The sequence below is a fragment of the Protomyctophum parallelum genome (assembly GCF_964188405.1).
Source record: "Protomyctophum parallelum genome assembly, chromosome: 1".
Taxonomy (NCBI): domain Eukaryota; kingdom Metazoa; phylum Chordata; class Actinopteri; order Myctophiformes; family Myctophidae; genus Protomyctophum; species Protomyctophum parallelum.
Window position 1 is genome coordinate 85,228,829 of NC_139697.1, and position 19,862 is coordinate 85,248,690.

The 19,862-nt window shown below is 42.6% G+C and overlaps 1 protein-coding gene across 1 annotated transcript; it reads left to right on the forward strand.

Annotated features, from left to right (window-relative positions):
* The first annotated feature begins 838 nt into the window (after positions 1 to 838).
* Positions 839 to 17,869, forward strand: ripk4 (receptor-interacting serine-threonine kinase 4). The gene is made up of 8 exons (XM_083789227.1): positions 839 to 1,130; positions 4,151 to 4,442; positions 6,511 to 6,659; positions 7,098 to 7,147; positions 10,125 to 10,283; positions 11,633 to 11,739; positions 14,155 to 14,395; positions 15,754 to 17,869. Exons 1-8 carry the CDS (start codon positions 856 to 858, stop codon positions 17,043 to 17,045), a joined length of 2,565 nt encoding a protein of 854 aa, XP_083645353.1. The 5' UTR covers positions 839 to 855; the 3' UTR covers positions 17,046 to 17,869.
* Positions 17,870 to 19,862: the final 1,993 nt, after the last annotated feature.

Genomic DNA, 19,862 nt, shown 5'->3' on the forward strand with positions numbered 1-19,862 from the left:
ATAGTTATGTATATTCGTACGTCTCTTAATGTTTTGATGAATTGAAAATGGTGGACCCTATTGTAAACAAGTGTAATGCTTTATGGTGTCGTCCACTCACAGTTTACAGTTTTTTGTATTTTAGTTCAGTTAGTTGTACTTGAAATGTACTGTAATTCTGCAAACTGTTAATAAATCAATCAATCACACACACACACACACACACACACACACACACACACACACACACACACACACACACACACACACACACACACACACACAGTCTATTATCAGTGATGCCAAGTCATGGCTTTCGGAGTTTGTCCTTCCCCTGCTGCTGTATGACAGGACTTGTGGGGTTGGATTAATGATCTCCTCCAGATGAATGTGTGTGTGCCGGTGGAGATGAATCCACACATTCCAAAGCAGAACCATCTGGCCAATATCACATAACCATTGTTGATGGATATTCATCATTGGTCATTCCTTAAGGGGCTTTTAGTTGGATAATGGTCTGTAGAGGAACAAAGATGTGTGTTTATGATATGATACATTCCTGGGTCTTGAATTCTATCCCTAATACCCATAATACACATATTAAGCTCCCTTTTTTCTGGGAAGAAATATGAGAGTTTGGGTCTCGGGGCATTTTGGGGGGTAAATGTGACTTATAGCGGCACACTCAACCCATGCACTAAACAGTGCACCTTGCTATTATGTTTCTCCCAATCTCCCCTGTATGACAAACCTAGACAGGATGTGATGTCATCACATCAAGCCCATCCCTGTTTTTCACCTGAAGAGGAGGGGCCACACAGAGCTAGATCAGAGGAAAAAAACAAGGAAGAGTTCACATTAGGCAGGTTAGTGTGTATGTTCATTTCTACTGGTAGTGTGTTGAAGACGACTAAAAGGGCTGAAGCTTTGAACAGGACTGAAGATTTTCCAAACAGGGATATGGATGTTCTGGACTCCCCCCATGTTAATTTGCCAAACATGGGGTTATTGAGGACATTTGAATCCTCTGAGTTTGGCAGCTGGGAAAAGATTGGCTCTGGTGGCTTTGGACAAGTATACAAAGTCCGACATGTACAGTGGAAAACATGGCTGGCTATCAAGTGTCCTCCATGCCTTCATGTGGATGACAAGTAAGTGATACAGCTGTTAATCTGCAGCTTTGGCTACATGTACAGTATTTTAGAGAATGCTTTTTATTATGAGTTGTGTGAAGGGTTATGTGTGATTTAGGCTATTAGGCCTATATTTAAACGGACACAGTCACACTTCTGTTTACTACCACTTTATTATGTGCTCTGTGAGTAGGCAGCATATACATTCTCAACTGTTCCACCATCTCAGGCTTATTATTTGATCACCTGTTCTATGGCAACACAGACAAAAGCTTGTTTGTGGTGGTAAAGATTGTGGGGTGAAAAGTAATCCACTCTTACCGTGTCCTTGAACGCTACATGCATGACTCATACTCATTTCTAGTCAGAACACATAGTGATAGTGAGGCAGAAAAGTTGAGAAGCAAATAAACTACTGCGTCTAGATATTCTGTTATTATTTTCCAGATGTTTCCTTTGTTGTTGGAATGATTGAGAGGATTCTCATTTCTGATTGAAGAGAAAGTCTGCATTGCTTGGGGTCATTTATTTTTATTTTTTACAAATTAACATTTTCAATGCACCTAGTGCATGCAAGTATGGTTCAAAGGAGCTTCTCTTATCTACAAAGATGTTAACCACCAGCTCTGCCCCGGGAGGGGCTCCCTTAAATTAGGGATTTAAAACCAGGAGCAAGCCACTCTTTATCTTTAGGCAACACTACACATTGCACAGCACTGTGGTATGCTGCAATGGATGTAGTGGAATAAGGTATGCATGAGTATGGAAAACATTTGTTACTGCTTGCATCTTTTAAAATGGAGCATATTTTGGAATTGTGGTGAAATTATCGTGTGTGTGGGGGGGAGTTGTCAGCTGTAAGTCTGTGTGGTTGACCTGCTGCGTCATGTGAACAAGTTAAGTATCAGGAACATGCAGAGAATGTCAGGGGGTCAGAGGCATTTCTAAAGGGGCACTTTAGTAAAAAATGGCAAACATTGCAGATCTAAGACATTTGCATTTCCTACACCATAGTAAAAGCTGCATTCGGGGTGCCCGCTGGCCTAGCGGTCCAGGTGCATATCACACAACGCTGTAACACAGCCTGACGGCATGCCATGGGTTTGAATCTCGATCCCCAGGACCCTTCCAGCATGTCACTCTCTGTCTCTCTCTCCCTGTTTCCTGTCTACCTCCACTGTGTACTATCAATAAAGACAGAAAAGCCCCCAAAAGTATTACAAAAGTTATAATAAATATATTAATTTACTAATTGATGGCAGCATTCCCACTTTTAAGAAGGTCCATCAGCACAGTCTACTGTTTTTTTCTACCATTTCCAGGTTATTTTTCTCTTTAAGTGAAAACGTATGCCCATATTGCCCATGGGAAGACTGTGGACTTACAATGTGGAGCACTTTATCGGCATTGGTCCTCATAGATAAGATATTTGAGATATTTTGCAGCATTGAAAACATTGAAGTGGATCAGGTTGCGTTTAACCTTCCTTGCACTTCGCTTATGCAGCCCACTGCTTCCACTAGTTCATTACATATTCAAATAGCATCATTTGTCTTTACCTTTTCTAGAAAATTATTTGTTTCTTGAAGTTGTGACAGTCTTTGTTTTGTCGCTTATCTTACAACAAAACAATGGTGAAATTCAACTATTAGACTGTCTGAAGGCAGATTTAATCTTCCTCTTAAGAGGTTTGACATCCTTCCCTAACCTGTGGCTCCACTCTTTGCATCCACTGAACCTAAACCAGAGATTTTATCATTTCCAAACATCTGCAAAGTACATAGGCAGTACACTGCCCCCTGGACGCACTCACTCACTCACTCACACACACACACACACACACACACACACACACACACACACACACACACACACACACACACACACACACACACCACAGTGACTGAAAGCAACCTTTGTCTGCTTGGGTTGGAGACAGCCGCTGTGTCACAGTCAGAGACAATGACTGAAGTTGTAAAACCGGTCTTACCGGGCCTCTCTGCTAAAGACATGGGCATTGTTTGGTACTGAGGAGTGCTTTGGGTAAAGCAGGGGATTTAGCAAAACAGTGCCTGCCCACTGTCCTTAATCCACACCTTTTGATTATTCATGAATCATGGCTGCTGGTCGTGCTGGATGTAATGACATGTGCTTCATTTGGTTTTGTAGAATTTGAGGAACTAAAATGACAATTGACCGTCCCATGAGTGAGAAGTCTGACACACAGTGCACATTGTGACCGTGTCAGCTTTCTTTATGGTATAAATAATGTTTTACTTCTCAGGAATGGTGCCACGGTTGCTCGTGTCTGCAGTGGGCTGCAGTTTGCAAAGCATACTGACTTTGTAAAGTAAACTGTGCATGATATAATCATTGCTGATCTGTCTTGCCCCAGTCTAGGTGAGACCCATACTGTTGTTTGTGTTACCTTTGTTGTATGCCAGGCTGTGTGCACGACCGTCTGGGAGTCTGATAAAGGGAATTGTGCAAAGGTTGAGCAAGAGGCCTAAGAACAAGAGGCCTGTTCAAGTTTATGGCACTCTCCTGATGCATTCCAGGCATGGCTGGGGATATAATTAAGACCTTGTTTTTAACAAGCAGTCATACAGTCAGTTTTGCTTATGGCCTGCATATTTGGGGAAGCACTGGTTTATTCATGTTGACAAGGGTCACTTCCTACCACCTGTAACATTCCCTGTAGCCAACATTTTGTATGCACAGGTGGTTTGCTGAAGCTTGGTCGCTACACAGCGTTTGGATTGAATCAAAAGGTATAATACTGCAAGTCAGTGAACAAGTGTTGACTTTGAAACCCTGTGTGTGTTATATATATATATATATATATATAACCTGCTTCTTAATAATTCAATTAACCTGCATGAGCAAAATTAAGTCGATTATTGGTTCTGATATATTTTGCGTTAAATATAAATACCTCCTGGAGCTTCTTTTGTGACTTTCAAATGCACTGTTGGCCTCAGACTCAACCTAAAGCTTTGTAGAGCCTCAGCCCAAACTAACATTGGTGTCCATCACAGGGAGCGAGAAGAGCTGCTAGAGGAAGCCAAGAAGATGGAGGCTGCTAAGTTCCGCTATATCTTGCCTGTATATGGGATCTGTGGAGACCCACAGGGCCTGGTGATGGAATATATGGAAACTGGCTCTCTGGAAACACTGCTGTATACGGAGCCACTGCCCTGGGAGCTCCGCTTCCGCATCATCCACGAGACAGCCGTGGGAATGAACTTCCTGCACTGCATGAACCCACCCCTGCTGCATCTAGACCTGAAGCCAGCCAACATCTTACTGGACGCTCACTATCACGTTAAGGTACAGTTGTTTTGTTCTAAATCATTTTATTCAACGTTATAGGTAGTCTTACAATGTATACTGTGCATAAAAGGTGTGCTGCCTGGTGCTGGTAGATGACCGGATAGTGTGTTCAACCGCATACTGGCACGGTTCTGGCTGGAGACCTGTGTGATGTTCATGTCATTCCCTCTCTCTACCCCCAGCTTCCGGTCTCTACTCACACTCCTATCTAAATTTAGCAGAAAAAATGTGCTCCTTAGAGCACAGGTTTCTGCCAGGTCAGGTAAGTTATTGTGGCCTCCTGGTGGCGCTATAATAGGCCAATGTGAAAAGGGTGTCATTTCATTCTTAAGCATTTCAAGGCAATCAGACTGAAATTCATGATTTGAGGCATTTTGTTCCAATGTGTTTTGCAAAAATCAACCTGCTGGTGCCGCTATAACAGTTCTGTGTTGATCTTAAGGTGGTTGCACACTGGACGCGTTTTTTGGAAAACCGATGGAGAAACGCTGCAAAAAATCCCAAAAACACGCTCCGTGTGTGGGGACCTTTAGTGTGTACCGATTTGGTGGACCTTTGGAACAAATTTTGTAGGAGTAAATATTAAAAAGAATTGTTTTGCTTAAACATTGAATATTAGAAATTCGGGGGAGAGGTTCTGCTCTGGCATCCAGGAAGTGTGTGTGCTCGCAGGTACCGGGCCAACCGTGCCGAAGAATAGCTGCTCGCAAACAGATGGACACACGGATGGACAGGGTGCATAGTCTAGTCTTGGCCATGCCTTCGGCCTGGCGGAGATAACATCAATAAAATAATATGATTTGTATCCCTCTCTGGGTTCTTGTCTATGTGTACCACTGAGCTAGAAACATGGGAAGTATTACATAACAATGATTGCTGAGGAAGAAGATGCATTGGTTCCTTTAACCTCTTAAACCCTATACTTCATTGACCCCCAGGGCTCTATATTTTTGCTCTACAATAAATATCTTTGCCGAAAATAGCAAATCTACAAGCTACACGACACCTTGTCCAGTTGCTATTTTTTATTGGCAAAGCCACTTAATGGGGACCAGGGTTCAAGCAGTGGAGATGAATGAATTGTCTCAGAGGTGGATTACCTCATACTTTATACTGTGTTGAGTCATGCTCTTGTGAAAATGTAACGCTTACCAAATGGAGGAACATAGAGTTTGTCTGTATTTTCAAAATGACTTTAGACTTCAGGCTCCAGCTCTACTTGATCCTGTTGTTGAAGTGATGTTGTTGCATTCACTTGTGTGATTTGGACCGATTTAACATTCAGCTTTGCTTCGATTTTATATAAGTCCTTAAACCAGTCCAATTTTAAAAGGGTGAATTGATGTCCTTTACAATAGGGCTGCAATAAATGTTTTATTACTGGTCAATGTGATTGAAAATGGAGGGTCAAATATTGAAACTGGGGGTTATCTTGTGAGTGTAACAACTGACAAAACATAATGCATTTCTTGTAAAGTTAATATACGGTTGTGGTGTTTTACAACCACATCTCTAAACGCAGGAGCAAAATCCTTAAGCCCATGTGAGCCTACCACACTGGCTTAGAATCTGTTTTTAGAGCTCCTTTTTAAAGGGAATCTCAGCTGTGAGGTGGTTTGTTAAGCCTGCTCATGCTCTGGGCAGAAAGGTGTCTCCCAGCCTCCATCCAACCTCTAAATAGCTAGAAGGAGCTGTAGGGAGGGCAAAGAGGGTGGGAACCATCATTTCTCTACTTTAATACCTGAATGTAAACACCTCACCGGGACCTGTTCTGACAGGATTCATACAGGCCCTGTCAATTCTGTCTCTCTATGGCTATGTGCGCACATGCAAGTGTGTGTGTGTGCACGCCTACACACAACTTTGGAGGGCCTCTCCTTTCACAAGAGGAACGCATCTACAGGCTAGGACATGGCTGGGTTGCCCTCATGTCACTGGGTGCATAAAATGAGGGCTGCTCACAGAGGGCTGCTCACAGAACGTGCAGAATTAGTCATCGTTGTCGATGTTTTTATGGGAAAGCCAGGATGTGTTTGAAGATCTTATCTGATCTCCTCCCTCACAGATATCAGATTTTGGCCTGGCGCGGTGGAATGGCCTGTCGCGGGCTGATGACATCAGTAGAGATGGGTTCTGTGGAACCATTGCCTACCTGCCCCCAGAGCGCATCATTGAGAAGGACAGAGTTTCTGACACTAAGCATGATGTCTACAGGTTGGTCTCAGCAGTATGTACTGTATGGGATTGCATGCGTGTGTGCATGACAGTGTGTTGTGTAGGGGTGGGAGATTATGCCGATAAATATCGTCGAAGATGCAATGTCTCCACAATATGCCTTTTCCGAGAGATCGTATACAGTATATCGTGATACAGTGAATACACATTCTATGATATGCCGTTCTATGATATGCCGTTACTTTATACTTGTACGACTGTTTCATTCACCATAAATAAGTATTTTGGTAATCCTAAATCCTTTTTTCTTTTAGTTTTTGTTACTTTGTAGGTGGTTGTACTGTTAAAAATAACCATAAAAACCTCTGTGTGATTGTTTTTAGTATGACTGAATATGAAATACTGTATATATCAGTCACATATTGATGTTCCAGCAGTCATTGTCTGAATAACTGTATGATCTCCCACTTGTTGCAGCTTCTCCATTGTCATCTGGGGCATCCTCACACAGAAGAAACCTTACCAAGGTAAGACGGCCGGGGAAAGAGAAATTATTCTTCTAGGAATTTTGTAATTATTTTTTGTTTGAATGTATTTCTTTATTTATTCTGTTTTTCGTATACATTGGTTTTTTATTATGGATTCTTCTGTCAAGCACTTACATTGCACGTAACATTGTTCTTGAAAGGTGCTTTACAAATAAATATTATTTGTATTAAGAACGAAAGTGCATGTACAGTATTTGACAATGCAGGCGTGCGTCTGTGTGTGTGTGTGTGTGTGTGTGTGTGTGTGTGTGTGTGTGTGTGTGTGTGTGTGTGTGTGTGTGTGTGTGTGTGTGTGTGTGTGTGTGTGTGTGTGTGTGTGTGTGTGTGTGTGTGTGTGTGTGTGTGTGTGTGTGTGTGTGTGTGTGTGTGTGTGTGTGTGTGTGTACAGCTGCTGTATTTGTTTATCCAGTAAATTCCAGGGCCGACAGGTGGAAAGTCAGGCATAATAGGCGGGCAAATGGAGTGGTTTGTTTCCCAGGGTTATCAGGTGGCATTACAGTTAGAGGAATTTTCTTCCTTTTGTGAAGCACAAGCTGTGGATCATTCAGGTAGGGTAGCCAGGGTGGCATTGGCAACACTTCTGCTGCTCTAGATTTAATGACACAGTAAGAAAAAGGCCCCTTGCGTCCGGGTGGCACAGGGGTCAAGTTCCTGCCCACCACAGTGGTTTGAATGCTCCACGGTTCATCCGGCTTGGCCAGGTGTCCCAACAAACACAATTGGCTGTGTTGGCAGGTTGGAAGACAAATGGTTTGTCGAGGGTGCCTGTTTAACATGGAGCGAAACTGAGAGGAATGGTGTGTGAGTAAGATGAAAAGACTTCATGTGTATTGGAGGGGACACATGGTTGTCTACAGTCTACACCCTCCCACATGACCACCTGTAGGGGGTGGCAGTGACAAACCCTACACCGTACACATCAAGGGGAAACTGGCATGACAACTAAACTGGGAGGAAAGTGGGAAAATGAAGAAAAAAAGAAACGTGCCTCGATATGTTCCGTCTTCTACAAAAGGTTATAAGGGCTATAGAGGGAGCTTAAGTACTTTTATTAAGCCATCTACCTGCTTGCTTTGAATGACTGACACGGCTGATCATGCAGCCCGATAAGCAGACTGAGGAGCCGGACAAAAAGCTTTTCCACTGCTGCTCCCGTGGGAAACGACATACAACCTTATCTGAACTCTCAGGACGAGGGTGATAAAGTTAAGCCCAGATGGATGGTCAATATTGATCCTGGGCCCAGGCCGTGGCGTAACGGTCTGGGCACCGGACTGGTAATCCAGTCGCAGTGTGCCGCGGGTTCGACTCCCGAGCCCGACACGGCCTTTACTGCATGTCATCCCCCCATCTCTCTCCCGTTTCCTGTCAGCCTACTGTCTGTCCCTTCAAAAAATCAATAAAAGGCGTAAGCCGCAAAAAAATATCTTAAAAAAAAAAAAAAAAGTAAAAAAAAAAATATTGATCCTGGACACTCCCAACCCTAGTTTATGTTGTCTCTCCATAATGCCAATAGAATTCACATTTTATTTGTGCATGGCTTTGTACACACAAACTCGGTGGCGTGCACAGACATTTAGAGGGGCAGGTGCTCAAGTGAAAAAAGGGCACCTTGTGCAGTGCGTGGAACCAGCCGGTTGCTTAATAGTGTGAGATTTATAGATCTTGAGGCCTAAATAATATATTGGAAGCTTTTTATCAATAATTGATCAATGTCACCATGGTCCACATACTGTACAGTGTACATGGTACAAAAAAAAGGCACATTGCCAAAAGGGCAGGGGGTGCTAGCACCCCCTAGTGTCTATCTGTGCACGCCACTGCACAAACTATACGATCCATATAGCATTGCTGTTGGGCAGAAACCTTGTATCTGCCCAATTTTGAACTTTTAATGGATTTTCGTATATTAATGCCATACTTCGTTGTGTAGAACTGTTGCACAAATTAAGCAAAAACAGCAGATCTACAAGTCCACGCATCACTATTTTCACTATTTGACAGATTTGGAAATTGAGAGTGAGTGTTTACTTCTATTAGTTAATACTATTAACAAATAAAAAGTGCTTGTGGCTAAATAATAGCTACAGTGGATCCATTGGAACACAGGGTTTGTTTTCCCATAATTTCCTGAAAAGTAAGTTTTGGACATACAAGGTTTCCACCCGAGAGCGACGATATTGTAATTATTTCTTAAGCAATTGCATAATGGCATCTTTTTGTCTTAGGAGAGAACAACATCCTTCAGATCATGATCATAATGGCATCTTTTTGTCTTAGGAGAGAACAACATCCTTCAGATCATGATCATAATGGCCTCTTTTTGTCTTAGGAGAGAACAACATCCTTCAGATCATGATCATAATGGCATCTTTTTGTCTTAGGAGAGAACAACATCCTTCAGATCATGATCATAATGGCATCTTTTTGTCTTAGGAGAGAACAACATCCTTCAGATCATGATCATAATGGCATCTTTTTGTCTTAGGAGAGAACAACATCCTTCAGATCATGATCATAATGGCATCTTTTTGTCTTAGGAGAGAACAACATCCTTCAGATCATGATCATAATGGCATCTTTTTGTCTTAGGAGAGAACAACATCCTTCAGATCATGATCATAATGGCATCTTTTTGTCTTAGGAGAGAACAACATCCTTCAGATCATGATCATAATGGCATCTTTTTGTCTTAGGAGAGAACAACATCCTTCAGATCATGATCATAATGGCATCTTTTTGTCTTAGGAGAGAACAACATCCTTCAGATCATGATCATAATGGCATCTTTTTGTCTTAGGAGAGAACAACATCCTTCAGATCATGGTCATAATGGCATCTTTTTGTCTTAGGAGAGAACAACATCCTTCAGATCATGATCATAATGGCATCTTTTTGTCTTAGGAGAGAACAACATCCTTCAGATCATGATCATAATGGCATCTTTTTGTCTTAGGAGAGAACAACATCCTTCAGATCATGGTGAAGGTGGTGAAAGGGGTGCGGCCGGACCTGGGCACGGTACCACGCTGTCGACCTCTGACCTGCAGCGGCTTCCTGGGTCTCATGCAGCGGTGTTGGGCTACCTCCCCTGATGCAAGACCTAGCTTCCAAGGTGAGAAACACTTCACCACACTTGGAAGATCATGAGTGTTCATTTAATGCCGTGATTCTCTAACCTCTTAGTTTCAAGGACCCTTTTTTGGTATGAATTAAGCCATTGACTCCATAACTGAATGGACCATTTATTCCATTTGTACACTGTCACATTTTTAAACCTGTATGTGTCCATTTTGGTTCCAAAATATTAATAATTTTGCTAGGAACCCCCCCCCCCCCCCCAGAACCCGTTTTAAGGACCTGTGCGGGTCCCCCAGACCCCACTTTGTAAACCACTGATTTAACCAATAAATCCCTAGACTTAGTCCTATGACAAACAGTGAAAATAGCGGATCTACAAGCTCACAACGTAACACGGTGCGATGTGTTGAAACACTGAAACACTGTCGTAGCTCCTCACTGGCTGCACCAATCGCTCTGACTTTTCACACAGGCATTGGCCATAATATTACGGAGGTCTTAACAAAGCCCTTTTTTCAATTTATGAATTAACTCATTTATAAGTGAATAAAATTTCCCATCCACTTACATGGGACAATGCGTAAACTCTCAAGTATTTTTCTCTCAGAAACCGACGGACCTACAGTTACAACACTTGGAGGGGAGGTTCATAATTATTAAAATGAATGTAATAAATAATGACATCAGGTGGCGCTACAACAGCCCACTTTACATTTCGCCTTATAACTCTTCAACCGTAGATCGTAAAATTTCACGTTCCCAGGATTCCTTGGGTCATCGCACATCTCCCCATATAGGCCACGCCCATTTGCGTCAAGATAAATCTTCCGCCATTTTTTCAAAACACACCTTTTGCTTTTTCACCTACAGCTTTTGTGCAAATCTCACACAAAGCTTTACACATGCTTTCTGCACCTATCCGATTAAAACACCACAGGCAGAATCTTCATACGTAGTCCGTATCGTTCGGCTGTAATCGTCTTCCAAGGTTAGTGGGAGGGGCCTGTTTCACACAAAATGATACAAATCACAAACAAAATGTCCAATCCACCCCAAATTGTATCCCCATGTCGAGGGTGGAGAGCCCAAAGCAATTCCATTTTCATCCCTGGGGGGGCGCCGCAATTGAGGAATCTTTTAACTTTATTTGCGAAAACATGCTTTTTGGGGGATAAATCCGCTATGTTTACGATGGCGTAGCCTACGTGCGCTATAGCGAGACAGGACAATTACCTCCCAATCAGTAATGTGATCTATTACATCGCATTACCCACACTGTATTGCTGTTTATATATTCACAACAACGGGTAAGGTCTAGTAGGTTTAATTCACTAAAATACATTTTTATTTACCACTGAGTTGCTAATGGTCATCTCCCCACAGAGATCACGTCTGAAGCTGAGGAGCTCTGCTCCAAACCTCAAGATGAGCCCAAGACTCCAACCCCAGAGACGGAGCCCAACCTTTACAATGGCCTCACTAATGATCAGGTATGGCTCTTTTCCACTATGAAGTGTAACCCAGAACCTGTGACGTGATAACCAGAACCAGCCCTGAAGGGGCAGGTACATAACAAAAAACTAAATCATACAAAAAAGGCTCTGCTTATATACAGTATCTACTATTTTAGATATTTTAGAAGAAAGAAAAAAGGAAACTAAAAAGCACAAGTCGCTAGTTCTGGATTGCCAGAACTCAGGGTTAGTTACCACCTCCTGAGCAGGGCCCAGACTTTATCCTGACAACCTTATCTGAAACTGAGCCGTAGTGACTGGAAACAAATATGGGAAATACGTTTCATGACACTTTGCTCTTGTAGTCAATCTTCCGCCGCAGTCTGAAAACGCACCTTCAGACAGTCGTAGCCGTAGTACTTGCCCTGGGCTCGACCTCTGAGTCCTACAGGCGTATGCACAGGCTCAACTTATGTAACTTACAGTAAATAGCACTTTATGTAGACATAGCACTCTATAGTGTAAACACATATAGTTTCCTTAGATGGATATTCCACTGTTATGTTCTTAAGCTTACGTAGGATTCATGATGACTTTTTTATGTTTTGATGTATTGCCATGTTTTTTGTTAGCGTCTGCTAAATGCCTAAAATTTTAGTCAAAAAGAGAATATAATGACCACTTAATATCCCTGCTGTTCAATGAAAGCCCTTTAACTCCCAACAACGTTATTTTAAGTGGTTATCATTGTTATGTCATAACATAATAATAATTGTAATAATAATGATATTTCAACCTTGAAATCATAACCGCTTGGTGTACACAATCTCTCTATGGTGCTCATGTGATGGCAGCAACGTCTTAGTAGTTGTTCTCCACTTTTAGCTGAATACCGCTTTATTTTCATACATTCATAGCAGCATGCATGTGCTCTCATCAACATGTTATGATATAACTATGCAAACTTGCAGTATATTCTGGCTGCTTATCTCATATGGCCATATGTCATATGGTAAATGTTTGATCCTGACAAACAGTTGCATCAGACCTGAAGAATGTAGACCAGCGGGATCAACCTGTGCTCTTTGCCATATCCGGTGTGTTTGTTGTACGTGACTAGAAATGCACAAATGTTCCCTTGCAAGAAATGGCAAGTGTTACTGAAGGACACAAGTCTGTGGAAGGAAGTTGAGCTATTTTGGAATGCTGTACTACTTCTGGTTTGAAGTGACTAAGACTGAATTTTAATCAGTCAGTTCACAGACAGTTAATAGTTAATCTTCAGTTCAACTTCATAGATGATTTATCTCAATATCATCATTGAACAAACACCCATTGGAACTTGCCCTCAGTCATTACATTGGGTGAACGGATCAGACAAATGCCTATAATGTAAATATAGTTATTTGTTTCGACGAGGGATTGCATAGCCGTATAGAATAACTTAAAGGAGTAGTTCACCCAAAAAATTACTTATTTTCTATCAATTACACACCAGATGAACCCGTGAATTCATGGAGATTGTTTTGTTTTTGTCGCATTCCTGAGTAACTTGATGACCAGCGAGGTCTCCTAATGACCGATGACCAAATTATTGCTCCGGAATCACAATAAACTAGAAAAAGTGCCCTTCCGGGCACAGGTCTCCACCAGGTTATCCACAGATCCGTGCAGTTAGAGGTAAAAACACTTTTCGGCCAGTTATAGCGCCACCTTGAGGCTGAGTTGAAATTGTTCATGTGGCATTTCGTCCTCGGCCTAGTGGGAATGTGGGTGCACAATTTCACGGAAATCACGCGATGTGTTCATGATTTGCAGCATTTTGTTTGAAACTGAGCACTCCTGTGAAGTTTGGAAGCCAATCTTAACCAATCAGGATGGAGTCTGATAAATCTGAAAGACCCGTTTCGTTGAATGGCTCTAGAGAGACTGTGTACCAATTTGCGTGATGTTTGGACAAAATCTGTAGGTGTACTGTGCAAAAACTTGTTTTGCACAAAGCGGCCTCCTGGTGGCGCTATAACAGGCCGTTCTGGAAAGTTTGGGGCAGAGGTTCATGGTTGGCATCCAGGGAGTGTGTGTGCAAAATATGGCATTGAAAAACTTGTTTTGCACAAAGCGGCCTCCTGGTGGCGCTATAACAGGCCGTTCTGGAAAGTTTGGGGCAGAGGTTCATGGTTGGCATCCAGGGAGTGTGTGTGCAAAATATGGCATCGACCGGGTTAACGGTGGCCGAGATTAGCTGTTCACGGACACACGGACACACGGACACACGGACGGACGGAGTGCAAAACATACTCTCCCCACATGCCTTCGGCCTGGTGGAGACAATTACAAACGAAAAGAACTGGTTCAAGAAACTGTCGTCTTCCTGAGCTTTTCATTTCTTTTATAATATAATTGATATGAAAAAGCTGGTGTCTTAATCTAAATGTACTGTATGCTCTACAGGTTAAAGATAACAGACCAGTGAGGCCCAAATCAGCCATGTTGCCAGAAAAAGACTACAGTCTATCGGAGCTGTTGAGCCAGGTGGATTCTGGGATCTCCAGGAGCTTTGACCGCGTGAAGGAGGACTGCTGCCATAGCAAAGAAAACACCTCCAAGAGGCTGTCGGGAATCTCCTCAATAGATTCAGCCTTCTCCTCCCAAGACTCCATTACTCTTTCCTTTGAGAAAGAAAACACATATGGTAAATGCTGCCATTAGACAAAACCAGAATGACAATCAATTCCAATATGAAATGAATATATAACTTAAAAAAGTGTGAAAACCAAGATTGCTAGACTATGGTGCAAACGGTCAAAACCTTCAGTTATGAGGTTCTCTTAACTACAAAATCCAAAGGCTATTTTCACATCCACTTCTACTAGGGTGATACCGTTGGGTACGCATGCCCCTCCGGTACGCTGTACCTGTTGTACCCATTGTCAGTGCACGTGGAACATTGTTTTTACCCATTCTCATTGTACATGGAAGCCAGTCTATGACATCATTACTATGTATTGTACATTACTAGTTTCTGGACGATGTTCTGACTGTCTTTCCACTCGGCAATGCACTCCCTCTGGTCATCGTCGACGGCGATACACGCAACAAATTTATTTAAAGTTGAGGTCCTATGGTTAACGGACATATCTGGCAGACAGATGCACACACAGATTCTGTGCATTTATAGATTGATAGATGAGATCCTTCGATTTTGCTTGTTTCACTGAAAATGTACCAGGGGTGAAATTGGGCTGGAACCGGCCGGTGCGGCGTTCCGCTAAAAAAAGATTCCGTGCCGGCACGCTGTACCGTTAAGAAGAGGGGGAAGCTAACCTGCAGGTTTTGGCACATGTCCAACAAGAAAATACTTGTACATTGACATCAGGAGCACTGACGGAGACAAATTAGAATGTTGGATGGAACAGGAATTGGAATGGAATTTAGGCTAAACATTTTTGTGGTTAGCCCAGGCTGACACATTATTAGCATAGTTAGTTTAGTTGAGTTAAATTTTTCATTTCAAAGAAACATAACAATTGCATTTCATATTGACATTCATATGGAAGTTCTTTTTTGTACACATAATACACCTAATTGTACACCTAATTGTTGAGTTTGAAATTGATATTGAAGTTTTGTGTCAAGTTCTTTGTAAACATTTTCAATGCATGATATGTGCTTGTAATTTCTAAACCATACTGTACAGGAATAACGGTACAGTATGTGTTCATGCATAAATGTGAGGAAAACAAACACAACATGAGCAAATGAAGGTTGGGGTATAGTTCCGGCAAGAAATTCAAGCCATTTTCACCCCTGAATATAACTATAAATATCACACTTGTGAGCGGAGCCTTTTTCATCGTGAATGATGACGTACGATGACGAGAACGTAATCATACATCAGCCAATCAAAGCCATAGATTCCGTGCTAAACGGACAGAAACAGACAAAGCTAGCGCCACTCAAAAATAGAACTATTGCCATGTAGATCATAATTGCATCCTCAAAAACTCTACATCACAGATCTATAATCTATCCTCTCTCTCCTTTGTCTAGATTCTACTGAGGTCCAGAAACGGAAACTGTGTGAGGCCATCAGGACCAAAGACATTGCCAAGCTGATGAAGATCCTCCAGCCTCAGGATGTTGACCTTCTGTTGGACGGAGGAGGCAGCCTGCTCCACCATGCAGTCACCCTGTCTAATGAAGAGGCGGTCAAATTCCTCCTTATGAACAACGCTAACCCAAACCTGGCCAACGACCGTGGCTCCACTCCGCTCCACCTTGCCACCGAGAAGCAGCTGAAGCCCCTCGCGGAACTTCTGCTGGGAAAACGCAGCACCAATGTCAACGCCAAGGACGAGGACCAGTACACGGCCTTGCACTGGGCCGCCCAAAACGGAGACGAGGCCATCACGCGCCTGCTGCTGGACCGGGGCGCTGCCATCAATGAGACAGACGGGCAGGGTCGCACGTCCGCCCACGTTGCCTGCCAACATGGCCAGGAGAATGTGGTTCGGGTGCTGTTGAGCCGTGGTGTCGACGTCCGAGTCAAGGGCAAGGACAACTGGACAGCGCTTCACCTAGCTGCCTGGCAGGGTCACCTTGGTATTGTTAAGCTCCTCATCAAGCAGGCCGGTGCCGACGTGGATGCGCAGACGACAGACGGGCGCACACCTCTACACTTGGCGTCCCAGAGGGGGCAGTACAGAGTGGCACGTATCCTCATTGAGCTTGGGGCAACTGTCCACGTGACATCGGCAGGATTGAACACGCCCCTCCATGTAGCGGCTGAGACGGGACACACTAGCACCTCCCGTCTCTTGGTCAAACACCGGGCAGACATCCAGGCTCAGAACTCCCACGGTCTCACAGCTCTCCACCTAGCGTCCCAGCGCGGCCACCTGCCCACAGTCAAGATGCTGATCGAAGAAGGGGCAGACCCTCACAGCACCAACCGGGCTGTACGTACCCCCTGCCACCTGGCGGCAGAGGGTGGGCACTGTGAAGTTGTCAAGGAGCTCCTCCTACACTGTCCCGATGGTGGAAGTGGATCGGACGAACAGGGCCTCACGCCTTTACACCTGGCAGTACAAGGTGGCTACACAGACGTTATTACGTTGCTGCTGCCACAGGACTGCCAGGAGGACTCTGCTACTGAGAGTAGCAGAGTCGTGGAGCTGCCACTGGACTGCCAGGACTCTGCTACTGAGAGTACGGAGCCACCTGTAGTGGCCGACGACCCCAAGCCACCGGCAGCCAAGCAGCTCCAGCGGAAAGTTGTTATTCTCAAACTGACAGAGCATGAGAACAAACCCAGCTCACTGTATGCCTCGGCCCCGTGCTGAGGACACAAACATTATTGACGTTGTACAGAACTTGCACAATAAGATCCTGAGTGTTAACTTAACTCTGAGAGTGTACAAATGTAACCAAACGGACCCATAAGGGTACATTTTTGCACACTATCAGAGTTACCAACGAATACATGTAACATGGAGGATTTTACTGTTTTTTTTTTAACTTTTTTATTCGATCCCATTTGTGATATGGGGAGGTGTTCCAGACTAGGAAAAATCTGCTGTTGTTTAGCTTTATGTAAATATTTTTATTGTGCTATCACAGCAGAGCTCTAGCAATCATTCATTGGTAAAATGGTATGATTCTACTGGCCTCCAAAAGCCAGGTTAGCAGCCCTTTCATCACTATAGTGTTATGGGATGGATGTAAATATGTACACTGTAAATTCAACATATAAATAGATCACAGTAGCCTCTTTTCTTCTGGTAAAGTGTAGATATGTTTTGCTTTTACTTTACAAGCACATTTGTGGTTACCAGAGTTGTAACTTTGTCATTTTCCATGACCTGTTTTACCCATGTAATTCATTTTTTTAATGTACAGTACTGTTCATAAATTATATTTAACCAATGGAGAAAGGAAAAAAATATTTGATTGTAGGCACAAGCCATAGTGTTTAATATCTGTTACACAGCAGTGTTACAGAGGGCTGCAAATTGAACCATTAGTTTTCTTTAAAGTTCTTGTTTTCATGTATGCTCACAGGAAATGGACCTCCAAATGTTTGATAAACACAAAAGTGGTACAAATGTACAATTTTTTTTTTTTGTCCTGTTGAAATAAATACTGAGTGACAATAAAATGTTCAATTAACAGACTTTGTGCATCGTGTCATACCACTATCCCTACCATCTATCGTTCTTGTTTTAGTCTAACTTGACCCATTAAAAACTGCGAAAGACTGAGTCATTTTAGATTTTTAGTTATTCAAAGTGCAGATATACAAGCCCATAGCGCGTCACCGCTATTTTTGAAAAATCTTGCACGTTTTTGCAAATCTTTGAATATATTTGTATCATATCTTTGCTTCTGGGAGTCCCTGGAACAAAATATTTTTAGATGGGGTCAGCTGCCAAATACATACCATTTTAGGGTCCTTGACAAGAGAAGTTTGAGAACCACTATACAAGTTTTTCAGAAAACAAAACAGTTTAGAATACATTTGTAGAATTGGCCTCGGGTCTTAATGGGTGCATTCAGGCATTTGTCAAATTATAGCTAGTGTTAGAATATGTTTCGAGTTGATGTGCCTGAGACGCTACATTGAACAAAATGATGTACAGTACTTGCATTCATGTATGATTGTGTGCATGTACATGCATGCAGACAATGAATATGGCACGCTGATGCATAGGCAATGGATTATTATTGTAAGTATGTGTTTCAGGCTCTATAGATACCCGAGGTGCAGCTATATTTTGCTTGTATTTAGCTGTAAATAGAGCATTGCTAATAGAATAGAAAACAATTATTCAGTGTATGATTGTGTAGCAGGAAGAATGTTTTGTTATGGGCATACCCAAAATATTGGTGTGTTTATAGCCCCTAACTTCTTTTTTTTAAGGGGGAGTTTTTAGTATTTGGAGTATTTGCATGTCACCGATACACCAGCATGTGTTTGAGATCGGCATGTCTGCATCTGTAGCATTGCTTTTAAATGTTATTGTTATGTCTCTGCCCCAGACCCCAGTGAGCACGATCAGATTGGCACAGTCCATGGGAACTGCCCTCAAGGGGGATCGCAGGCTGAAGGATGATGGGCGTGGAGAAAGGGGCTGATGTTCTACCTGCATTTCCAGCCTGTTGGCTAATTCCTCAGACCACTTTACCTTTTCATCACTCTCTAAACCAACACGCCATTCTTGACGCCTGAAGGGTTCAGCATTTAGTAACCCGAGACTTGAGCCTTCTGAACTGAGTGCTGGTGGTACTGGTAATCACCCTGTTTTCATAGCTAATGCTGCAGAGACCCACAAGATGTCTGATTGCCAAAGTCTCTGTAATCAGAGACCTTTGTATTTGTAAGTGCATCTCACTTGCTGCTTGGTGATCCTTCACATGGAAGATATTAATATGCTGCTGTTGCCCAATCTTTGGTCTCACTTGTCATGGCTGATATATATGGCTTAATAGGTTGGCAAGGGAAGTGTGCTTTACTGTATACCCTGGTCTGCTTTCTGCTTTTGTCTTTTAAGTGAGCTTTTTAGATTCACTCATATTTTCACTCGTATTTTAATATTTGGATCGGGATCATTGTGTGCTAGAAGAATATTTTTCACTGCCACGAATAATTTCCATATCTTGTTACAGCTCGAAGGTACTGTGTAGGTCCATCCTTTTTCTTTCTTTCTTTTGACCCATTTAGACCTGAGGACAATTATAAAAACGCCTTCTAAATCCTGACCTAAGTTTTCTGAAAAAAGGTATACCTGTAGTTACATTAACTTACATATAGGGGTACGTGGTCTCAATGGGTTAAATAGTTCAATAATGAAACCTATATAATAGTTGCAACCATTATTATTATTCATGAGTATTATTACTTGCGCAAGCAGAGCGCGCAAGTAATAGTTTTCGTCCAGTGCTTCGATGTGTATGTCCGTCGTATCTGCGTATGTCCCGTGGCAGCATATGACGTAATGATTACTTGCTTGATTTGGCCGTGGTGTCATATACGTCACCATCGAAAGCCGTCACTCATCCGTATTAATTACAACATTACGTAATTGATCTTTTATAGATTTACCATACTTCACAATACTACTTTTTTACCTCCAAAAACTAGGTACGTAGCAAATAGCTAA

Coding starts and splice junctions, on each gene's coding strand:
- ripk4 (XM_083789227.1), top strand. CDS start 856: ATGTTCATTTCTACTGGTAGTGTGTTGAAGACGACTAAAAGGGCTGAA. Junction 6,660..7,097: donor ACTAAGCATGATGTCTACAG/GTTGGTCTCAGC, acceptor CACTTGTTGCAG/CTTCTCCATTGTCATCTGGG. Junction 14,396..15,753: donor TGAGAAAGAAAACACATATG/GTAAATGCTGCC, acceptor TCCTTTGTCTAG/ATTCTACTGAGGTCCAGAAA.